This window comes from Carcharhinus amblyrhynchos, chromosome 3 (genome assembly GCF_965287045.1).
Source record: "Carcharhinus amblyrhynchos chromosome 3, sCarAmb.v2.hapA, whole genome shotgun sequence".
NCBI lineage: Eukaryota > Metazoa > Chordata > Chondrichthyes > Carcharhiniformes > Carcharhinidae > Carcharhinus > Carcharhinus amblyrhynchos.
The window spans coordinates 27,976,435-27,995,213 of NC_137326.1; the positions used below are offsets into that span (position 1 = coordinate 27,976,435).

Below are 18,779 nucleotides of genomic sequence, written 5' to 3' on the forward strand. Positions count from 1 at the left end.
TTTAAGACAGAGCTAGTTAGGTTCTTTATTGGAAAAGGGATCAAAGGTTACAGGGAAAAAGGCAGGAGAATGGCGTTGAGAAACATATCAGCCATGATCGACTGGCTGAGCAGATTCGATGGGCTGAGTGGCCTAATTCTGCTCCTAGATCTTATGGTCACTTATGGTCTTTGTTGTGAATGAGGGTAGACTGCCATCTTGTGGCTTTTTGTGATTTATGTGTTTAGCTGAGATTAGATGTAGTTCTAACTAATAGAGTGTTGAATATTGACAAGGTGGAAATGATGCGTTATTCCATGTTTAGAATCACTTGTCTGATTTATTTCAGATTCTGCTGTGAATGCTCAGATCCAACCCACTATAGGTTTAAACAAATTTCTATTATGCCTGTCTGTAAGATTGTATAAATTGAGTGCCACAAAGGACTTTCTGCAACACTCAATGCAACATTTAATCATAATCCACAATGTGTGGGATGTTTCGTTCCCACTATGGCAAGTTTGCAGTGACAGAGGCAGCCCACCATTGGCCAACAACGGTGAATTATGTTAAAGTTATGTCAGTGGAAACAGGTTTCTCGCATTTATCAAACCTCTGATCATTTTGAACACTTTATCAAATCTGCACTTAACCATCTCTTTACCGAGAGTAATTCCAATTTCTCCAGTCTCTCCAGATAGAAGCTGTCCAAATGGATGGATAGACGGACAGACAGACCAATTGGTTCATAAGTCAAGGCATAGTTATAGGCAGCATTAACATATAAATTAATAAAATAATAGTTACTGCACAATTACCATTTAAGCATACAAATAATTGCAATTCTTCGCAAAATATAGCCTTCTACCAATGCTTTGTAAAGGATCATAGTATAAAGTTTAACTGAAGGAAATTATTGCTCTTCCAATTTTGGATGTCTGACAACTAGACAGCACAAAGATAGAGGGGAGTTTGAGAGTGGTGACGGAGAGATAGACCTGGCACTCATTCACATACACATGGAAACTTACTAATTATGTTGTCAAGCGGCAACCTGAAGAGAAGGTGACTGAAAATGGGATCTTGGAGATGGCAATGTGATGGCTCAAAGGTGGGGAAAAAAGTGTGATATATTCAGCCGATAGTTGGGTAGGTAATACCAGAACAATTAAATGTAGCCCTATCTTGCTGGGCAGGGAGGGCAGACAGTGAAAGAGAATGGTTCCATAGTCTTGTGTGGAAATAAAGGTGATGTGATCAATCGTGTTGAAGGCTGCAGAGAGGTCAAAGAGGTTAGGATAGGATTGTACACCATGATCACAATCTCAGAGAATATTGTTTTGGTGCTGTAAGAGCAACGAAAGTGTTGGTGGTTAAAGTAACTCTTCTGCTCAGCAAGTTTAGTGGGCAGGCAGTGGAAAATGTAGCCAGATGGCAACTTCAATAAAGGGCAATGTGTGTCAGCACCCATGAGTCAAGTTCCAATAAAACTGCATTCCAATGCATTAACTAAAACAACTTGCCAACTAGCTTATTGTGAGTAGAGCCGCCACAAATGCCGTAGTACATATTTAAAAATTATATTTTAAAATATATAATTTCCAAAACCAGGAAACACTAAATTCACCAATGATTGCACAATGTTATCCTCGATATTGTGCTTTATATTTCTGATCATGGCGATGCAAAGATTGTGACTTTCTAACTTAACATGCAACTTAAAATTATTAAAATGTTGTGAATAAATGGCACTCCTACTTTCCTACAGTGTGGAAGGAGGCCAGATCATTCAGCCCCTCAAATCTGCACCAACAACAATTCCACCCAGGCCCAATCCCCAAACCCCATGTATTTACTCTGCTAAACCCCCTGACACTAAAGGACAATTTAGTATGGCCAATCAACCTTACCCGCACACCTTTGGACTGTGGGAAGAAACCGGCGCACTTGGAAGGAACCCATGCAAATAAGGGGAGAACATGCAAACTCCACATGGAGACTGACCCAAGCTGGAATTGAACCCAGATTCCTGGCACGGTGAGGCAGCAGTGCTAACCACTGTGCCACCGTGCTGCCCAGTTTTCTTTTAACAGCCCAACATCTAGTTTATAAGTTAGTGTTCAGCTCTGGGTTTAGAAACCATATAAATGTGAATTTAGATGGAATTTTTATACTGATTTTACAGTATTAAAACTTTTATTTTCCACTTACATGACTTGTGGTTGGTGATGGTTTCTAATGATTCAGTGGGCACATGGCAGTCTGCCGGGCATTTGTATGTTCCGTGGGAAAGCCTACAGATTCTGTGTCTTCTCGCTGTCCCTAGACTGGAAATTGTGGCACAGCACTATAAAGTACACAGGATATAGAAAACTCATGGGCAAGGAAAGACTGGCTGATTCATCAACCTCCCACAAAATATAATAGGTCTGTCCTTTATAAAAATGTATTTGCATTGAAAGTGCCAAATGAATAAAATAGATTTTTAGTCTTTTATGGCATTTGGAGGCAGTTCACCCTGCTTTAAAATTAAGTTTGATTCTCTTTCAAGGTATTTTTGAGGTATTAGCACAGTTGCCACAATGATACATGAGCAAAAGCTGGGAGAACATTAATTCTGACTGCATGTTGCTACTGCATTTATAAATATACATCTTAAATGTATGTATAAATAAATGTATATTTTATGTATATTTAATAAGTATGTATATTAAACGGGCAGCATGGTAGCACAGTGGTTAGCACTGCTGCGTCACAGCTCCAGGGACCTGGGCTTGATTCCTGGCTTGGGACGCTGTCAGTGTGGAGTTTGCACATTCTCCTCGTGTCTGTGTGGTTTCTTCCGAGTGCTGCGGTTTCCTCCCACAGTCCAAAGATGTGTGGCTTAGGTTGATTGGCCATGCTAAAAAAAATTGCCTCCTGGTATCTTGAGATGTGTAGGTTAGAGGGATTAGCAGTAAATGTGTAGGATATGAGGGTAGGCCTGGGTGGTATTGTGGTCGGTGCAGACTCAATGGGCCAGATGGTGTCCTTCTGCACTGTCAGGTTTTTATGATTCTATGAAATGACTATTGATAGACAGCATTGTCTCCTAGTGCAACTAAACATTATCCAATTCTTTGTATGATATTGTGTGGCATTTCCATTTCAGCATCAGCCAAAATCATCACTTTTTTGAGCAACATTAACAGTAACTTGCACCTCTATAGGGCACATTCAACAGTATCCCAAGGCATTTACAGCACAGAAACAAGCCATCGTGTATAAAGAATTTAATAAAGGCTTTTAAAATAGGTTTCAGTGAGCAAGGAAAAAGGTTAGACAGGCAGCAGGAGAATTGAGGAGGAGATTCAATAGCAGATTTCTGAAGATGGAGATGCTGACGTAAGACATTTTAGGGGACAGAACAGTGTGGGACTGGAAACTGAAAATCAGAAATGTGGGAATGGATACTTGCAGAGAGAATCAGGGGTGGCAGAGGTGTTAGATGCAAGAAGGGATGGCATTTGGAAGGATATAAAAGTGTGGACAAGAATTGTAAAGTTGATGTCCAGATAGGTAGTGTGGAATTTATACAAGACAAGGCTGACTTGAGTCTCAATGTACCAGAGCCATAACTTGTAGAATTTTGGATGATTTGCAGTTCATGTGGAAGTGAGGAGGCCAGCAAAAAGAGAATTGGAGAAGTTGCAGTTACAAAATGATTAAGTCCTGGTTTAAGTTTCCTCAACAGAGGGAGCAGAAGCTAATCATGTTATGGACTGAAATGAAATGGTCTTGGAGATACATTAGTTTTCACTGGGTTTCAGCATTATCTTAAGGTTCCACATCTCTTTTCTGGCTAAGCCAGAGCATGTAGCCAATCAGAGGAAATGGAATTAAGACCATAACTAAGTATATGCAGAATCCAAAGAGAATTAGCTTGATTTTGTCATCCTTAAACTGGAGGAAGTTGTAGCTCATCCAGATCTTTGTGTTGGAAATAATGTTGATAATGGTGATGTCAATTATGTGGCCCTTACAGCAGGTGATTGTGTAAAGTTGCAAAGAAAACCAAAAATGGAACTCTGGAGTCCACCAGATGTGACTGCACACATAGAAGGAAAGGAAAAAGAGACTAAGAGTTAATAAAGCAGGCATTAAGAGGACAGCAGATGGTTTGAATTATGGACATGAGTAGACAAACTCCTTACACTTGATATCAGGGGATAAGTATAGATGGTTAGTGGAAGGTGGCAAGAGAAGATTATTCATTGGGAGGAGCTTGGAGTTGTTTTTGCATACCAGAATGACTTTAGGACAGTATGACAGCTGTGGAAAGAGTGATGGTGAAGCTGCATATTTTTATATAACATGATTGAAGAGTTGAACAAGTTGAAGAGTGAGTTAAGAAGGGCTAAAAGAGGACATGAGAAGACTTTGGCTGATAGGATTAAGGAGAATCCTAAGGCGTTCTATAGGTATGTCAAGAACAGAAGGTTGGTTAGGGCAAGATTAGGGCCAGTTATAGACAGCAGAGGGAAGTTATGTGTGGAACCGGAAGAGATTGGAGAGGCATTGAACCAATATTTCTCTTCGGTGTTCACGCAGGGGGACAAGAATATAGCTGAGGAGGACACTGGGTTGCAGGGGAGTAGAATAGACAGTATTACAGTTGATAAGGAGGATGTGCTGGATATTCTTGAGGGATTGAAGATAGTTAAGTCCCCTGGTCCGGATGGGATTTACCCTAGGATTCTCTGGGAGGCAAGAGAAGTGATTGCAGAGCCTCTGGCTCTGATCTTCAGGTCGTCGTTGGCCTCTGGTATAGTACCGGAAGATTGGAGGTTAGCGAATGTTGTCCCATTGTTTAAGAAGGGGAACAGAGACTTCCCCGGGAATTATAGACCGGTGAGTCTCACTTCTGTTGTGGGCAAGGTTTTAGAAAAAATTATTAGGGATAGGATTTATAGTTATTTGGAGAGTAATGAATTGATTGGAGATAGTCAGCATGGTTCTGTAGCGGGTAGGTCGTGCCTTACTAACCTTATTCAGTTTTTTGAAAAAGTGACCAAAGAGGTGGATGGGGGTAAGGCAGTTGACGTGGTATATATGGATTTTAGTAAGGCATTTGATAAGGTTCACCATGGTAGGCTTCTGCAGAAAATGCAGATGTATGGGATTGAGAGTAATCTAGGAAATTGGATCAGGAATTGGCTAGCAGATAGGAGACAGAGGGTGGTGGTTGATGGTAAATATTCGTCATGGAGTTCGGTTACGAGTGGTGTGCCTCAGGGATCTGTTTTGGGGCCACTGCTGTTTGTAATTTTTATTAATGATCTGGATGAGGGTATAGTTGGGTGGATTAGTAAATTTGCTGATGACACCAAAGTCGGAGGTGTGGTAGATTGTGAGGAAGGGTGTCATAGTTTGCAGGAAGACTTGGGCAGGTTGCAGAGCTGGGCCGAGAGGTGGCGGATGGAGTTTAATGCGGAGAAGTGTGAGGTAATTCACTTTGGTAGGAATAACAGATGTGTTGAGTATAGGGCTAACAGGAGGACTTTGAATAGTGTGGATGAACAGAGGGATCTAGGTGTATGTGTACATAGATCCCTGAAAGTTGGGAATCAAGTAGATAGGGTTGTTAAGAAGGCATACGGTGTCTTGGCGTTTATTGGTAGGGGGATTGAATTTAGGAGTCGCAGCGTCATGTTGCAACTGTACACAACTCTGGTGCGGCCACAGTTGGAGTACTGTGTGCAGTTCTGGTCCCCACATTACAGGAAGGATGTGGAGGCTTTGGAGAGGGTGCAGAGGAGGTTTACCAGGATGTTGCCTGGTATGGAGGGGAGGTCCTATGAGGAGAGACTGAGGGATTTGGGGTTGTTTTCGCTAGAAAGAAGGCGGCTAAGAGGGGATCTTATTGAAACATATAAGATGATTAGAGGTTTAGATAGGGTGGACAGTGATAGCCTTTTTCCTCGGATGGAGAAAGCCAGCTCGAGGGGGCATGGCTTTAAATTAAGGGGGGGTAGCTATAGGACGGATGTCAGGGGTAGGTTCTTTACCCAGAGGGTGGTGAGGGATTGGAATGCCCTGCCTGCTGCGGTTGTAAATGCGCCTAGTTTGGGGACGTTTAAGAGATCCGTGGATAGGTTTATGGACGAAAAGGGATTGGTTTAGGTTAGAGGGTCATTGTTTTTTTTAACTGGTCGGCGCAACATCGTGGGCCGAAGGGCCTGTTCTGCGCTGTAATGTTCTATGTTCTATGATCTATATCAACAGTTTTCAACAGCAATCATTGAGGGATTGGGCACAAGAGCATCCAAGAGCATAGTGGAGACACTTCCCTCTTTGGGTATCTGCTGAGCACATAGTCAGAGATTGAGACCTAACTGAGAGGTGCTGGCAAATTACACTCATCACCTGAACACAATCAGGTGGCACAGTGGTATAGAATTCAATATGAATACTACCCAGTAATTTCTTGTCTCAAGTTTCCTACAAGTTTCAAACCACTTGGAGAGAGAAGACCTGGTAAACTATTCAATCATCTTGCCTTGTACATCTATTATCAAAGACCCCAGAACTGGCAGAAAATGGATGGAGGTAGTTTTTGGTGCAATGATGGCACACCTTTTGAACTTCCCTCAGAGGGAAAGCATCATGTAGTGCATATCTCGGGCAGATTCCAGTTCCCCAAAACCTACCTGATTTTATACTTTGTCGCTGCCTTTGTCCTCAGAATTGTGCTTCAGATGAACCTTGAGGTTTTTCTGCCCTTAAGAGCAGCTCTCATCTTTTCAGTTACTACAAAAAGTGTCACATCAACCCCACCTGTCTATTCTGAGCTGTTGGTGGTGGCCTCCTTCTTGATGTTAGAAGTCTCGCTCCTGTATGGGTGAGGGAAGTCCAGCTTTATACCTTTAGAAACAACTTTTCAAACTGGTAACTGGCTTTAAGAAACCAATTCAGCCATGGCAATGTTCCAATTTTTCATGGTTAAAAGATGCATCAGCGAGAATATAATGAAATCCATTTTTCTGATTTCTAATGGGCTTGTACTGGACAATGGTGCAGTCCCCAGCCTACCCTTTGCATAAACTGCAGCTGTAGCACATTGAGTTCATGGACTTATTCACTAGTTCAATTGATGAATCTAAACTATTTGAGACATGAACAATTGAAAAAATGTCAGTTCCGATAATGTTTTTTGTGTATTTGTTATCTTGGATCTAGCTGTTTTGAAATTGAAGCTGGGATAATGTTGCATTCATTGAAATAAATAGTTAATGTTTTGTTTTTTAAAAAGTATGAAGAAGGAAAAAGAAGGAGGAAACCCAATTACAAGAGTGTTGACCTCTCTGAACTGGAATGGGAAGACAATAATGACATTGTAAGTCCCTATTTAGTTTTGATGTATTTTAAATTGCGAGATCTTGCGCCAGATTTTTGTGAAATCGGGAAGACTCTGTGGATTATTAAAAATGGTGAGAGGTCCCACCATCGTTTCTAACAGATCCAATTTCTCTTTTAAACTTTGTACTGACAGACACCATTTGGCTATTGCAAGAGCCTTAACCTGCTAAGTGGGAGTCATAAATTGACGGAGTAGACATCAATGCTCTTGGAGTGTGTATAAAGTCTGTTTAACTGTCATGATCTGAAGTTATTTAAATCCCCCTCTTTAAAAAATTAAAAAGCAGGCTGCAGTTGTGATTGAGAGTTTAAAAAAAGACTTCTCCTCAACATCTTTGATTGAGAGACCACCAGAAAAATTATATTACCATTGCTTGTGCAGTTTCAATAGAGTTCTTTGGTTTGCATTTCCCTCAAAGGTTATTATTGTGTCGTTATGAATTCTTAGCTGAGTTTCAAAAGCTACAATTATCTCAGCAGGTTGCGTTTAGTTTTATTGACAGTTTAAAGATGCTATTAAAATATTAGCTATCTTTGAAATATGCTTGAATAGAAGTTAGTTTTTATAAGAGCTTAACTATCTGAAGGTATTTAAAATCTTTGAATATATTTCCTTGTAGATTTTTCACTATCAAATGGGTATGAATGAAAGCTTGTTAGCTTGTGAGAAGTGTATTTTCTTTCATCTCCAGAAGGCAACGCCCCGGTTGATTGTTGTGAATGACAATGGAAATAACATAGGGTTATGAGGGGGCAGGAGGTGGGTAGGGAAGGGGGGGGGTGCGGTTACAGAGTGTGAGGGCTGAGGGTTAGAGGACCTGACAGCATTGAGAACAGCTGGGATGATATCCCAGAGCACTGAGGTGGGCCTTCTAACAAGCCCACTTCAGCACTCATTCTCCATTATGGCCACCTAGGGTCTGTTTCTAGATTCGCTGAGTCCAACTCTATCCTCCCATGAATGAAAATTGGGTGTAACAGGGCCCTTTAAACCAAGAAGGTCTGCTGAGTTGGTACATTTCCGGACCTGAGTGACCCACCTTAGTAATGAAAATAAAGCCTAACGTTTCATGGGTAGAGTACTAATTTGGCAGTTTTGTTGAGGACCCACTTCTGCCTGAAGGTCAAATTGGAAACACAAGTACAATTTAACCTTTTAGATTATCTACTGAACTCAGAATGTCTCTAAATTTCTGTTTGTCACAACCAGTAAACAGGATTCCCTGATGAATGCATGAAATCAGAATATATTGTATTGTATTCAGAAGGACTTGGACAAGTTAGGAGAGGCACAAAGAAGTGGTAGATGGATTACAGTATGGGAAAGCGTGAGGTTATGCACTTTGGTAGGAAAAATAGAGGCGTAGGCTATTTTCTAAATGGGGAGAGAATTCAGAAATCAGAAGCACAAAGGGACATGGGAGCTCTAATTTAGGATTCTCTTCAGGCTAACTTGCAGGTTGAGTTGGTAGTTAGGAAAGCAGATGTAATGTTGGCATTCATTTCGCAAAGACTAGAATACAAAAGTCTGGATTGCTGCTGAGGCTTTATAATGCTCTGGTCAGACCACATCTGGAATATTGTGAGCAATTTTGGGCCCGGTATCTAAGGAAGGATATGCTGGCCTTGGAGAGGGTCCAGAAGAGGTTCATGAGAATGGTCCCAGGAAGCTTGACATGTAAGGAGTGTTTGAGGATTCTGTGTCTGGAGTTTAGAAGGATGATGGCGGGATTTCATTAAAACTTACTGAAAAACCTGGATAGAGTGGACATGGGGAAGATGCTTCCATTCATAGGTGAGACTCGGATCCAAGGGCACAGCCTCAGAGTTAAAGGATGATTCTTTAGAACCAAGATGAGGGGGAATTTCTTCAGAAAAAGGGTGGTGAATTTATGGAATCACTGCCACAGGATGCTATGGAGGCCAGGACAATGAGTGTAAGACAGAGATAAACAGGTTCTTGATTGTTAAGGGGATCAAAGGTTATGGGGAAAGGGCGGGAAAATAGAATTGAGAAACTTATTAGCCATGATTGAATAGCAAAGCAGACTCCTATTATCTTATGGTCTTATATTATGGAGGTGGATATAGATACTCTTGCTGATAGTGCAGATATGTGGTTGGCAGCTCAGGATCTGCTATAACACCTAGGTTGCCAACAGTCTGGTACAGCCTCAGACAGTTCCAAGAGTGAGAGATGGATTTGGCGACAAGGGAATGAAGCTTGTGACAGGGCCTGAGGACAATAGCTCCTAGCTTCTCAATATTTAGTTGGAAGAAATTTCAACTCATCCAGTACTGGATTTGTTAATAGTTACAGTTTTGGAAAGCCTAAGGATTAATCATGAAAAAAGAAAAAACGAAAATTAGAAAACTCGATGATTAAATTTAAAATTAAAATGTTTGATATTTAAACAGTAAAGCACTTCCACCTGTTCCAAACAGTGAAAGAATATGTTAAGAGGAAGAGTACAGATCCTTCAGTCCCCTAGTGTGTGCTCTGTTGAAGAATCATCTTACACCAAAGCACAGTAATTTAAACACCCGTAACAAACTCACCCCCAGAAAAATCAATTCACATCCTGAATGGACATTATAAAGATAAAGGTCCCATACTCCCAGATGACCATAGGCTGCTCTCCCCTTTGAGAGGAAGAGCTGACTGGTGGTGATTTAACCTGAGGATCACCAATGCCTCAGGGGAGATACTAGGTTGAGAATGCAGGCCTTCATAAATAACCTTAGCCAGTGTAGGAACTGAACCCGTGCTGTTGGCATTGCTTTGTATCATGAACCAACTGTCCAGACAACTGAGCTAACTGACTACCAGATAGATTACCTACACCCATGTGTGTGTGTGTGTCTGCATGTGCGTGCGTGTGTGTGTGTGTGTGTGTGTGTGTGTGTGTGTGTGTGTGTAAGGTGGATTAGGGGTTATGGGGATCTAGAGGATGGGCGAATGAGCGGGTTTGTGGGCCTGGGTAAGATGCTGGTGCAGGTTTGATGGGCCGAATGGCGTCATTCTGCACTGTCAAGATTCTATGAGTCTGCCTTAACAGTGGGTATTACATGGTTTAACAGCAATTCTTCTCCACATGTTAAGGCATTTGCCACAAAAGTAAAAATGTAGCTGGACGAGTTTGATCCAGTTTGAGACACCATCATCAATATGAGCAATAGTTTGCTGAAGGAGACAGCTATAATTATTTTCTTTACAGTTTCTGTGAGAATGTTAATCATATACATTATTTCACAGCTGCGCAATGGTATGGTAAATCGGAAAACAGGAAAATTTTCCATGGAAGTGAAAAAGACTGTGGAGAAAGGGGTAAGACGTTTCATCCTCTTAGACTGGATGACAAAAAAAAGTTTAACAAGTCATTTGATCATCTATTTAGAATCTAATTATGCTGAACAGTCTCCTAATAGACATAGAGGAAAATTAGTAGTTTTCTACTGGATGCTTCGCTTTGTCCAACAGCACATCTACACATTTTGAGTGTTGCTGGAAAAAGAGACAGGCTGTCAAAGCTTTTTGTCTTACATGCATCAGGACAGTTCACAAAAATACCAATTGTAAAAAGAACAATATTTTTTACCATATGAGAAGAGATGCTGATTGGTCTGCAAGCAGACTCTGACTTCTAGCGATGTTGCAATGGAAAATGCACCAGGGAACAGTTAACAGCTAAGATTTTGTTCAAATTCAAACCAGACAGGTTGACTCTGATTGGTCAAGACATTGCCATAGGGAATATGTCAGTTAATGGCTACCCTCCAAGCTTATGTTTAGTTGAAAAAGGCACCATGGATGGACATGCTCCCAGGTCTTCTTTATATAGTTGCATTACAGTTAACACATTTGTGAGCATAGAACATTGATTGGCAAAACATTCAGATTACATTTCAATGTGCACAGTTGTTACACAGGGATACCCCTTTTAAGTGAATGAGCAGAGGAACATAGTACAAGTTCATCAAGCAATTGCAAGTGAATGTTTCTTTTCATGTATGGACTTATCCAGACTATTTGGCAAGTATGTGTTCCAGGGATATGTTACGATGGAAAAAGGTAAGATTAAAGCTATGATTTAGGACATTGTTGTACGGCCGGGCACAGTTGGAACAGCAGTTGGAACAGCATTGTTCTAACCATGTTGTTCTTTGAATTCATTTTGTTCAGCTTCAAACTTAGTTGGTCTGGCATTTCTCGCTTGGTAACATCAATGAAATAAACATACTTTTATAGACTGTATAAAATCATTTTAAAAGTAATAGATTTACTGAAATTTCAATAATGTCTGCAGCAGAGGTAACAAGGGATTCATACAAATCTTCTGCAGTGGTTAAGTAATTTACAAGTACTGAAGCAAAAGCACAAAACAGGCTTTTATACAATCTCCAATAATTTCTAAGATGCCAGTTACTACTGCTGTGTTTTATTTTTCACGTTAGAAGCGAGTCTTAGTGATGACAAATGATTACTATTATACAGACATCAAAGGCACTCCATTCAGGTAGGTTGTTATCATTCTCCTTATTTGTTAAGATGTTCTGAAATTAAATAAAAGGTTTCCAAGAAGGATTTTGATGCTTACATGTAATTGACTGCAACCTCCTGTGTACAGTCTAGGTGTGGCTTTATCCAGAGGGCATGGCAAGTACTTCCTCCAGGGAAACGTTACACTGGAAGAAGGTATGATTAAAGCTATGAGTTTAGAGTATAACTGTCAAGTCCAACACACACTACAAACAGAGAGTGGTGGGTTACATTACAAAGCAGCAGCCATTCAGTTTTGCTGTGTCTCTTGATGGCGCAAGCTCTGTTCACACTAACATTTGTTTAATAATCATATGCAGTCTGTATAAAGAGAATAATTATCTTCTTCTTCATTGTGCCATTTCATCCAATCTACTTTTAAGGAGCGCGAATGCTGGCAGGGTTCACTGAACAAAGTGTATTGATTCAGGGTATTGATGGAAATTGTTTACTCATAACGAGGGGCAAGGTTTAAAGGAGATTTATGAGGCAAGGTTTTTACACAGAGGGTGGTGGGTGTCTGGAACCCGCTGCTGAGGGTGATAGTGGAAGCAGATACAATAGTGACTTTTAAGGGGTGTCTTGACAAATACATGAATAGGATGGGAATAGAGGGATATGGTCCCTGGAAGGGTAAGGGGTTTTAGTTCAGATGGGCAGAATGGTCAGTTCAGGCTTGGAGGGCCGAAATTTAACAATTTTCTTTGTCCTTTGTTCTATAACATTGGACAAAGTAAATTTGAAATGTGGCTGAGTCACGTCCTGTTAGTGTGCTTATCATTTCAACTTCACTTGTTGAAAGCTTTGTTTTCTTGTTAGGGAGATAAGGTATTGCCAGTTGTTTTGGGAAAGCCCGCTGAGGCTGGTCAATTTGAAATTGTACAAGAATAACCAAGTGACTTAAAAAGAATCAACAACAATCTGTGAACCCGCTGCAAGAATTAATGTTTTAACTCAAGACATGTCCAAAAAAGTCAGAGCCTCAGCCTGTTAATTTTAAATGGGACATTGGGGAATCAGGCAGAAAAATGAAAATAATGTCATTTGGAGACAATGTGAAGGCTTCTAAGTCAAAAATGCAGAAAACGTATGAGCAAGATGAGGCAAAGCAGCGGCAAAACAACTCCACAGCTAAGAATGAAAAAGAGGGAAAACATGCTTTGGAGAAGAGTGGAAAAGCTGAGTCCAGATCTGACACTGTTGAACTACCAGGAAGGATACAAGTTCTTCAAAGGAACTTCAAACTTCAAAACAAAGAGGCAATCACACTTGATGGAAAAGAGTTAATCAAAGCTTGAATTTGAACTGAAGTGTTTAAATCAGGAAGAAGACCTCAAAGTGAAGATTGATCCTGAAGTTAAACAGGATGAGAAAAATTCAGTCGTTGTGAAGGTGAACTCAGATGTTTGGTTGGTTACTACATTCTTCCAGAACTTGGGCATTGAAAAAAACATGCAGAGACAGAAGAAAATGGATTCAGGAGTTCAAAACTGAACAGTGTTACAGAGACTGCTTCAAACAGTGGAAATCCTCAGACAATGTAATTCTAGCTTCAGTGAAGAATAAAGGACATTGCTGAATCAGGAATGTAATAATCAACATGTCAGGGTATTCCTCAATGGAATCCAATTCAAAACTACCCGTTCCCAGAAGCCAAATTGTTTGCAGTGATTCACAGTGCTGTTCTTGACATAAGAAAAGCAAACAAATTGGACAACCTTCAGGCCCATTGCAAATATCATCCGAGGGTCCACAATGCAGTACAGATCTTAAAAAGCGAGATGAAGACTGCAAAACCAAGGTGCAAGTCTATACAAACTGCAACTCTGGTGTTACTAGAAAAGTTTGAAACCAAGAACCAAAGGCTATTTTGGTGAAGTTTGATGCTGCAGCCATTTAGACTGAAGGCTATGCATGTTGTAGGCTGAAACGTAGAGTGTAGACATCCTGTTGAGAGTTTAGAGAACAGGGGATGGTGACAATATCTTAAAGACCAGGGAAAGATATTGGATTTTATAAGATATGTTTGTAATGGAGCTTGTTTGGTAAATACTCTGTATCATCATTGTTACCTGTGTAATATGTAACATGCTAGTTGTTAGATATTAAGAACTTGCATTTTGTACATTGTTGTAAAGAAAGCTTTTACCAAGGGGGGGGAGGAGGGGTGTGGAGGATGTTGGGAAGAGTGTGGGATGATCTGGAAACCGTGCAGTAGAAAATTTAAATCTCTGTGTGATCTGTAAATGTTTTCAAGACTGTTTGAAAAAGTACTTTAAGAGTCAATTGCAAAGGGATCCATTGTAATTCTCTTAGATGAGGCAAAATATTGGTTCCGAATGACAAGGCAACCCATTTGGCAGGTTTTTATTGGAATCTCTTCTGGAAGAATCCTCATAATCTGAAAGTGAAATTAAAAGCATGTCTGTAAAAATATGAATACAACTAACCAAAATAAAAGTGAGATTTCAGTGTTCACCCTCTCAGTTGTTCAATCTTTTTGCCTCATCTGTCTTCAGCAGTGCAGTCAATTCCACACCAGCCAGATGTTGAAGCTGTTACTTTAAAAGTTTAAAGTTTATATATTAGTGTCACAAGTAGACTGACATAAACACTGCAATGAAGTTACTGTGAAAATCCCCTAGTCGCCACACTCCAGCACCTGTTTGGACACACTGAGGGAGAATTTAGCACGGTCAATGCACCTAACCAGCATGTCTTTTGGACTTGTGGGAGGAAATCAGAGCACCCAGAGCAAAACCACACAACCACACAGAGAACGTGCAGACTCTGCACAGACAGTGACCAAAGCCGGGAATCAAACCCAGGTTCCTGCCATTGTGAGGCAGCAGTGCTAACCACTGTGCCACCATGACTCCCTGTGTCACCGTGACTCCCTGCTTGACAAGCTAAAAATCGACTTAATAAATTTCTTGTCATGTTTATGTGTAGTTCCACGGTACTCTCTTGCCACAGGTACAATTTAACTATTATTGTACACCCCTAAGCATTTTGAAAAATCAATGAAAGTATACAAGGAACAAAGAACAGAAAACAAAGAAAAGTACAGCACATGAACAGGCCCTTCGATGAACACTTGCTGAAGTCAGTCATGAGGTGAGGAGCACGATCCGTGCCTGTCTCCATGCCAGTTTCCTCTTTACCAAGGCATGAAAATGACCACGATGATTACTGTGCCAGAAACGGGTGTGACGGCCATTTAAATGCATTTGTATGCTACCAAACAGTGCATGAATGGTTAAATCCCATGTGGGTGGCACGGTAGCACAAGTAGACACCACTGCTGCCTCATAGCACCAAGCACCCAGGTTCAATTCCCAGCTTGGATCACTGTCTGTGCAGAGCCTATACGTTCCCCCGTGTCTGCATGGGTTTCCTCCGGGTGCTCCAGTTTCCTCCAACAGTCCAAAAGACGTGCTGGCTAGATGCATTGGCCGTACTAAATCCTATCTCAGTGTACCCGAACTGACAGCGGAGTGTGGCGACTATGGGATTTTCACAGTAACTTCATTGCAGTGTTAATGTAAGGCTGCTTGTGACAAATAAATAAATGCAAATGTTTAAGAGTGATAAAATGGTCTAGTAAGCCATTTGTAACTTGTGTTCAAAGAAGGCAACTCACCATCATCTTCCCAAAGGCAGTTAGAAATGATTACCAGAAACACATTGGGCTAAATGTAATATCGAGTATGCCTTGTCTGCACCAGCCTTTAACTGCAACCCGGGCATAGTGTCTTGGAAGTTCTAAGAGGTTACTGCCTAGCTTTAGCACCACTTCAATTTTCACTTTCATAGCAGATTGATTATCATATTCTGTGTGAACCTTAGTGAATGATGGCACCTGTTTAATTGCTGGTTTTTTCTTCGTTAAGGTTTGCATGACCTGGATCACCCTGATTTAACACTGATGGAAGAATGGTAAGAGAACGCAGGCTGTAATTCACTGCAGCAGAACGTCTCACATCATTTGCATGTTTACGTTCAAAAGGTTTTCCATGGCATGTCGTTAAATAAGCAAGCAGATCATGACTCAGTGGAGGAAAGAGGTCAACCAACCCGCCTCTCCTTAAATACTGAAACTGAAAGGTTGCACAATAAAAAGGCAAAGATTGAGATGGAAACATACATTTGTGTGGGTGAATTCAATACCAAATTAGGGCAGATAAAGAAATGAAAAGGGAGAAAGAAAGATTTAGTTAAGAGAGAGCAACAAGAGATAGAAAGGAAAAATTTAAAAACTTTGCATTTTAAATACCTCCAAAAATTAAAACTTGAAGTAATGAGAATTCTCATTGCAATGGTTAAGTTTCAGTGTCAGTGAGGTTAACTGACAGGAATGAACACTGAGCAGCATACGTTTCATAAGAACTTAGACTCAAAATGATAAGACCTAACTTTCTGTGGCCAGTTTATTTTGTACCTAGTGTGCAAATGGAGCAACTTCATCTCATTCAATGCAATTCATTGGTGAGGCAAATAGCAAAACATTACGTTTATGAAGCTAATGGTGGAGTTGTGCAACACGGACAGCAAATTCTGAACCTTCACATTTAACCTCACATCTACCTGTTGCCTGAAGTTGCTGCACAATTTTTTGCATTAATAACAGTGAGTGCCATTAATCTCACCATCACTGACAGAAAATTCACGTCCGTTGTTCTCTGTAAAAATGACCTGCAGACAAAGAGTAACACTGTTGAGTAAGTGTTTGCTTCTCAAATTTGAGTCTTCCTCGTGTGCCCATCTGCAGTAATAATAATTGTCATAATTGCAGCTGGCTTTTGCAATGCAAAATCTACATTTCAACATTACCAATGAAATGGAAGTTGGCTTTAAGCATGAATTAATTTGACAAAGCAGCAACAACATTTAAACCCTTTAACCAATGATTCATGCATTAGAATGGTGCAGAGAACCACCATATGTCCTTGATCTGTCCAACGAGACTGTGGCTTAGGTTATGTTCCCAGGGCAAATGTACAGAGACACGGAAATTTCTGCCTCCATGAACCTAGCCTTTAAAAACGGCTGCTCAGAAGTCAGATTTTCGGTCTGGTGGTGGTGGGCTAGAATAAGAGTTGGAATGGATAGCCTGGGAAGAAGTGAAGGGACTGTCATTCAGGTATGGAGGTCAGCTGGGTGCAAGGCAGTATTTGTTGACGATATTTTAAAAAGTGATTTAATCAAAAACCATCTCTCCAGTCCAGACCCCTCACTCCCTCCCCCAACCCCCCAAAAAAAAACTCCCCAGGCCCCGTGCCACCCTCTATGGCCCCTCATTCTACCTATGCTCCGCCATGGTATCCGATACCCACTGTGGTACCCTGCCACCCCCCAACTTCAACCACCCCCCTTCAGCCTTACAACCTCCATGCCAACTCACCCAGTAGTCACCATGGGAAAACCTCTGGAGTCATGTTGACATTACATAACACTACGGGCAGAATCTTCCAATCAAACGTATGAGTTGGGAGGCAGGAGTGGAAGTGAGAGTGATTTCATCTTAGGAAGCAACACGACTGGCCACATGGTATCTTGCACTGGTCAGCTCACTGGATATGTATCTGTGAGGAGCAAGGTGAATCTTGTGACAGAGTAGGCCGAAAGTTGATACACCCACCACTTCCTTGTCAGCTGGAACACAGCCAAAAGATGTGTTACGTTGCCTGGAGCCTGCATTATGTGTGCCTGAGGGTGAAGTATGAACAAATTGCAGTGATCCATCTCATCAGTGTATTCTTATTCTTTGAGTCTGACCTCCCAGCCCTGAGCATTTTTGCCAACTGGAAGCCCTGTATCTAGCCATGGTCTACCCCTGATCTTCCCCGCCTATTCCACTTCCATCCACCCCCGCCACCCCCTCCCCCCCCACCCCGACCCCTGAAACATATCATGGTGGAGGTCATCCTGCAGTACCACACAACACTCTCACTGAGTTAAGAAAAAAACATTTAATACCTCAAATTGTTTCAACTAATCTCTTACAAAAACAAACATTTCGCTTACATATTTATTCTCTTATGAAAATGAATATTTCTATTCTATTACTAATTGAACTGTCAGTCAAACTGCTCATTTCACAGGCACGGGCTCGTTGGGCCGAAGGGCCTGTTTCCCGTGCTGGGTTGTTCTTTGTTTTTGTTCTTTGTTCACCCCGTTATTGTAATGTTATGTTGAAAAGCAGTTATTGCAGCACTAATTCTATAATGGTTACCCTCAGTCTTAAGGCAATGAATAGATGTCAAGTATTGCTTTTTAACTCCATTTTTTTTTAATTTAAAGCCCAGCAAAGTCAAATCCCTTGACAAGTTTGACAGTTCCAATGAGTTTTGATAGTTCTTCGACTGCTTTGATAGTTCCAATTAGTTTATTCATTTTTTGTGCACAATCATGTCTACCTCTAACAGTTGCAAAGAGTATCATCTTATCTCTCCCAAAGAGTGCCTTGCCTTCCCCAAAGGGTGCCTTACTCCTCTCAAAAATATCCCTGGGGCCATATTCAAATGGGTGCATTACCTCTTCAGAAAGATGCCCTGTCAACCAAACAAATCCACCAAGTTCAGACCAGCTTTTACCGGGTGTTATATGCACACATTGAGTTTCACACTCCTGACCTACCAAAATCCCACTTCAGTGAGGGCAGTTGATGATATAAATGGAAAGTTGCCTTCACAAAACACCCATGTGCAAACCCCCACCAGGCCACATTTCCTGCCTGTGCAAAAAATAGGAAGTACCATAGGATTTTCAACTGTTTCTGCTATTTTTGTGATGCTGGAGAGCACAGCATCTCCATCATGATGAAAATCTGGGCCCATGAGTGAAATTTATACATAAAATA

The 18,779-nt window shown here is 41.0% G+C and overlaps 1 protein-coding gene across 2 annotated transcripts in view; it reads left to right on the plus strand.

Moving 5' to 3' along the window:
• The window catches only part of cacna2d3a (calcium channel, voltage-dependent, alpha 2/delta subunit 3a), a 776,701-nt gene that overhangs the window by 562,091 nt on the left and 195,831 nt on the right, over positions 1-18,779 (plus strand). For both annotated transcript variants that reach the window (XM_080182611.1, XM_080182617.1), the window contains 5 exons: positions 7,271-7,354; positions 10,634-10,705; positions 11,833-11,894; positions 12,006-12,073; positions 15,811-15,856. In XM_080182611.1, coding sequence (XP_080038737.1) covers positions 7,271-7,354; positions 10,634-10,705; positions 11,833-11,894; positions 12,006-12,073; positions 15,811-15,856 — 332 coding nt within the window. The remainder of the gene's footprint in view (positions 1-7,270; positions 7,355-10,633; positions 10,706-11,832; positions 11,895-12,005; positions 12,074-15,810; positions 15,857-18,779) is intronic.